At 36.4% G+C, this 5692-nt stretch overlaps 1 protein-coding gene across 1 annotated transcript; it reads right to left on the reverse strand.

The window, feature by feature from the left end:
• Positions 1-132: 132 nt before the first annotated feature.
• lrpap1 (low density lipoprotein receptor-related protein associated protein 1) lies at positions 133-3724 on the reverse strand. The gene is made up of 8 exons (XM_058788786.1): positions 3443-3724; positions 3092-3236; positions 2744-2874; positions 2503-2623; positions 1963-2118; positions 1797-1879; positions 1425-1601; positions 133-1301 (listed from the first exon to the last, which is right to left on the reverse strand). Exons 1-8 carry the CDS (start codon positions 3554-3556, stop codon positions 1233-1235), a joined length of 996 nt encoding a protein of 331 aa, XP_058644769.1. The 5' UTR covers positions 3557-3724; the 3' UTR covers positions 133-1232.
• Between the last annotated feature and the right edge of the window lie 1968 nt (positions 3725-5692).

Genomic DNA, 5692 nt, shown 5'->3' on the forward strand with positions numbered 1-5692 from the left:
ATTTCTATGTTGACTATAGCAGTAGTAATAAAAATGATAAATCAGTGACTAGCGTTGCTCGTCCTTAAATGCTTGATGCAGTTGCCTACAGCTCAGCATAGCGACCATTTGACATCATAGAAAACACAAGGCTTTGGAAGTTTGTTTTATTATGAAACATGTAACATGAACTGAGCAGAATGTGGACTTGTACATTTTTTATGAAGATCACATTCAAGATAATTCATTATTACCATATTTTTATGAATATGAGGATTTTAAATCACAAACTAGTTAGTAATAACAGTAGAATTAAAAAATAATTAGTGCACAGTTTATATTAGAATTTTTATGACAAATCTCAAATGTCTAACCGATGGAACGGTTTAAACAGTTAGGATGTTGATTCAAGTCTACGTTGGGTCAACACTGTCAATCATGGTGATGGGCTTTGTATCCAATGCTATTTAGAGATTCAGTCAATATCATAGTTGACTCAAGGTCTGCCTTGCCAAATCTGGCTATTTAAGTGCCTGAGCTTGGCTTTTTTCTTTTTCTTTTTTGGCTTTCTCCATTACACTCTAGCCTTTTTAGCCCTTTTCACTGAAGCACACAATTTTCCTGAATCTGTCAGGTTGTGCTATTATCCTAATATAAATCAAGCCTGTTGTTCACGAATGGGTATTATTCAGTTTACATCTTAGGATGTTCAGGACTTAGGTTTAAGAAAGAAAGAAAAAAAAACATGAGAATTACTGAAATGATAGCTTTAACCGTTTATATTGAAAACGTTAGAGAGCTTTTTTTCATGTGTAAGGTTATTACATGTTGCTCGTGTTGTGGAGGAATGTTGAGTTCTTTTGCACCCACATTTGTGGGATGCTACACATATTTCATTGTGCATTTGTTGTTTAGCAACTATTATTAAATAATGGAGCCACAAACAAATGTGGCCAAAATTTATAGTACGTGAACAACATTAGCGTTTTGGCTAAATCAGCTTGTAGCCATTTGCTACACAAACATAAAATGGGAAGTAACCAACAAAAGCAGAACTCATCCCTGCTCAGTACAGTTTAAAAAAAATTATCATGTAGTCTGGCTTCCCAATGGAAATGTTAAATTCATGTACAATATGCCCTACCTTTATAACCCTGGCCCATCTGTGTTGGATAACATTTTGGAATACAGCATATGTGACCTCTGAACAATTATAGCTAACAGTAGTGCAGTCATCATGACAAAAATGGTGTTCAGAGTTCATTGTGTTGCAATCCATTTCGGGAAATCTTATTTGTCAAGTCCTGCAAGTGTTTCTTCATCTAAAGAAAAAAAGAAAAGTGTGACAGGGTTATTAAAAATACACTAAGTACAATCACCAGAAAATCCACAAAGTACAATAACCAAAAAAGTTGTTATTCTAAAACCTAGTTTTGCAGCTCTACCTTGTATCCCATTTCTCGTGCTTTCTCAGCAAGAGTGTTGTATTTCTCTTTGTTTCTCATTATGTGATCTTTGTCTCCCAGGGCCTCCACATGCTTCAGTTTCTGATGAGACAGTTCCAGCTGCTCCTGATAGTGCTGGTGCTTCTCCACCTTTGTTTCAAAGTGTCCAAGTTCCTCCTAAATGAGAGCAGAAAAAAGAAAAGAAAAAAAAAAAGAAGACACTTCAGAAGTTTTGAAAATAATCCTTATACCAATGTAAAGCCTAAAGCCTATGCATATTAAAATGAAACTGAAATGCAATATTTAGCAGTAACCTTAGCTGTGCAGTAATAATCTGAATGGTATTCATGTTACGACATAAGCGAAGCTTACTTTAAGAGAGTCAAGTTCGTCTTCACTGAGATTAGATCTTTTTGCCATCTCCCAAAGTTCTATGACTCGTGGCTCCTTAAATTCTGCCAGAGACAACGAGAGCATTAGAAAGTAATGGGTCAATTCATTTATGAAACACGAATTCAACCTTAGCAAAGGTCCCCACCACTGTCAGCACTGTAACCCTCATGGGTGATCTTGCGGAGTCTTTCAAAGCCTTGGTTCAGGTCCCTCATCCTCTGCTTCAGATCTGAGTGTTTCTGATGAAGAACATGTTCCTTCGTGTCACCCTCCAGAGGACTGATTACGTTCTTATGGATCTCTGATGGAAAGAACAGTGCAAGAGACATTTATTCAGAAGGTTCTGAAATTTTAAGAAAAAGATTAGTTAGAATCTGCTCAGGAGGTTAGAATTTATACAGCCCCATTATTAAACTTCCCAAAAGCATCGTTGGCCAACTATGGTCACAAGTTCCATTATTACCAACATAGGCGTAAGGAACTCACAATGAATTAAACTTTGAAGCAAAATGACAGGGAATAAAAACACTGAATTAGTCCTTAGATGTTCTTCATCAACACTGGCCAAAAAAACGTATTAGAAATAGTCTTGCCTCATATAGCCTTTCAGGGATCTTTTATATTCTTGGAACTCTATTACAGATCCTACATGACATCTTGGCACTAAACACGATCAAACTCTAACCTTCGGTCCGGCTGACAGTGTCCATGACAATATTGTACTCATTGATTCTGTCTTTGTGGTGCAGGAATTCTCTCTGCAAGGTCTGGAGCTCCTCGTCAGAGAACTTTCCAGAAGTCTTGGCCTGAGGATCAAAGGTCGAAGAGAACATTTAAGCAAAGTTGGTAAATGAGTGAACAAGTCTGTAAACCTGCAAATGAGTTACACATTCACACTCCAGTAGCTGTTTCATCCCATCAGTTACCTTGTTCCACAGCTTGTCCAGCCTTGGGTCATCAAATGTGTCTCCCTCTTTAACATCATGATCTTTCAGTCTGTTGCTGTCCAGTGTCCGGGTGTCTTTTTTCCCATCCATTCCATACTTTGCTAAAATAACTGACCAAACAAACAAAGGTGTATTATATGAAAGATACAGTCATTTTAGTTTCGAGTTTGCTTCATATCATAAACACAATAGCATTTTCTCTTTAATATGTCCTGTCCCAGCTTCCAGTAGCAATAGGAAATATGTCAACAAATGAAAGAGAACTGTTTGTCAGGCTTTTTCACGAGTTCTTTGAATACATATCCCACAAAAAGAGTCAAATCCTACTATTAAAATTGCGTCTGAGCTTGGCTTCTCTCTCTCCATCCTCATCCATCCCTTCTGCTTTCAGTTTTTTCCACTGAAGTTCATCTTTCTCTTGGATCTTCAAGTCACTGTGCAGTTCTGAGAGTCGCACCGGTGCAAGCTGCATCTGAAGCAGAGATGGTGATGGACAGTTATACACATTATAATGTTCAGAAGCAACCATGTTATTAAATCTGAGCAGTCATGAAATACTATAGTATAGAGATTTAAACACAATGATAAAAGACGGACAAGCAGAATATCTCATAACACTGGTCAAAAATGAATTATTGTATATTTATAATATATTGTATAATCTGTCACATTACTTACTCTTATCGCCTTTTCCCAAACCTGATTTAGTTTGGCAATCCTGAATTCCACCTGATTGTTGTTTTTATCGGATGCTTTTTGTTCATTCATTTCTTTTGTGTACTTCCCCGCCATTGCTCCGACAAAAACAAAGAAACCAAAATTAGAATCTGCATTTTCATTTTGACACACAAGAAGCGAATTAGTAACAAAACCTATGAAAGTGTGTAATGTTTTCTAGGGCATCTGCAGCGCTATTCAGGAAGCGCTACGAGAATCATGTGGCGTTCACATGCCTGAACGTCCAGCTGCGCATTGCATCATGGGTCTTGTAGTTTTAAATTTCTTAGACATTCGCGCTTAGGAGCGAGTGACTGGACGTTTAAAGACTTCAAATCCCACACAGCGCTGCTTGCTCGTTACCTAGTAACAACGCGTAAAGGGGCTTCGAGCAAATGAGATCAATCCACGCACTGGGAATGAAGGGAAGAAGCCCACTTGCAGCCATCTGTTTATTGAAACTGCCTACAAGATTAGATTTTAAATCTCATTAGATCATAAGCACAGACATCCCAAAAGTCTAATACTCATTTTTAATTCCTGAGTGTTAGCCCATCTGTTGGATTTCAAATAAAATAAATAAAATCCAATGCCTGGGAAGCAAAATTCACCCATTATTGTCAGCTCTAACAGGGTTATCAGAGGTGTGAACACTTTTGCAATTTGTCTTGGTCAAGCCTGCTACTTATATTGTAATTTGTCTCTGCCAATTTTCCCAGTTTGAATGCTAGTACTAGTACTAACTTTGTCCAACACCGGAGATAATTCAATGATTGATATAGCAAACAAGATGAGACCAAGTGAGATTCCTCATAAAGGCTACTATAAAATCACTGAATTATCAGGACACTACATGTTTGTATGTTTATATCAAATTGTGCCACCAATGCTATAGACCTCAAAAATGAAACCCAATAGGTTACAGGATATTTAATGACTTTATCTTACTAACAAAGAACACCACATAATCCTCATATGGCTAGGTTAATCCATTTACTTTTATCATAAAATAACTGAATACATTTATGAAACACAAATTGTTATACATTTATTGAACAGCAACTTCAAGTGTTACTGAGAGAGAGCTTTGGACTTTAATTTTTCAAAACTTTGTACTTTTACAACATAGGCCTACTTGTATCAGAGCTAGTTGATCATTCTTGTTATCCCATCACATTAGGAAATATGCTTACATTATCTAACCAAATTGACATAAAATCCATAACGCCTGTAATATCTATCCAAGGTGTCATCACCTTTAAAACACCAGCTCTCTGAGGGACCTTTTGTGCACAAATTCATATTGATGGACTCTTCTCTCTTTCACAGTCTATCCTGTTCTATGTTGACATATTGGAAAAGCTTGCTTGCGTGCACACACACACACACACGTATGTTTCTATGTTTTATGGGGACAGGTGTAGTGTAGTGTAGTTTTTATACTGTAAAAAATGCAGGCCTATTCCTTTTTTCTAACTCTACCCCTAAACCTACCATTCACATAAAACTTTCTACATTTTTAGATTTTCAAAAAACTACAATTCAGTATGTTTTTTAAGCATTTTGTATTACAGGACATAGGCAGTGTCCTCATAAACCACCTTTACATTGTAATACCTCTGTCATACCCATGTGATACAAATTTGTGTCCTCGTAAACCACCCAAACCAGTGCACGCGCACGCAGCACATATATGATACAGAAAACAACTAATAATTACATGAGATAAATCCAGTACTGAAAATGTATCATATTTGACAAAATTAGACATTAAAATCAAACCACTTGAAAAACACTTACTAACAATTCATAAGTGATTAAAAATGTAGCCTATTAAGGACATTTATGTGTTTATGAAATTGCTAAAAATATATGAAATGGATTTTGTAATGCTTTTCAAGGTACGGTATGAAAAGGCAGTTAAGTGATTAAGGTTGTATCATCTTTGCTCACTGTCACGAGTGTAGTCATTGACCTTTGATTCTACTCAAAGGACCTTTTAGAGGAGCAAAGTAGTGCATAAATGTCCCTATAAAAAGTACACAAGCTGTGCCAGTGAAAACACTTCATATGTTAACATAGTACATCTGCTTGTTTTCCACCCACTTAAAAATAACACTTAAATTGCTGTTGTGACTATCCATAATTGTCCTCTTGATAATATGACATTGGTTCTAATTTTTAATAATTAATAAAACAAACAATTCCAGC

The sequence above is a fragment of the Onychostoma macrolepis genome, chromosome 01 (genome assembly GCF_012432095.1).
Source record: "Onychostoma macrolepis isolate SWU-2019 chromosome 01, ASM1243209v1, whole genome shotgun sequence".
Taxonomy (NCBI): domain Eukaryota; kingdom Metazoa; phylum Chordata; class Actinopteri; order Cypriniformes; family Cyprinidae; genus Onychostoma; species Onychostoma macrolepis.

Bases quoted from the DNA above. Each gene is read 5' to 3' on its own strand.
- lrpap1 (XM_058788786.1), bottom strand. From the start codon at position 3,556: ATGGCGGGGAAGTACACAAAAGAAATGAATGAACAAAAAGCATCCGAT. The intron at 2,119-2,502 runs GTTAGAGTTTGA...TCTTTCCATCAG, and splicing joins CACTGTCAGCCGGACCGAAG to AGATCCATAAGAACGTAATC. The intron at 1,302-1,424 runs GTAGAGCTGCAA...TTTTTTCTTTAG, and splicing joins CACGAGAAATGGGATACAAG to ATGAAGAAACACTTGCAGGA.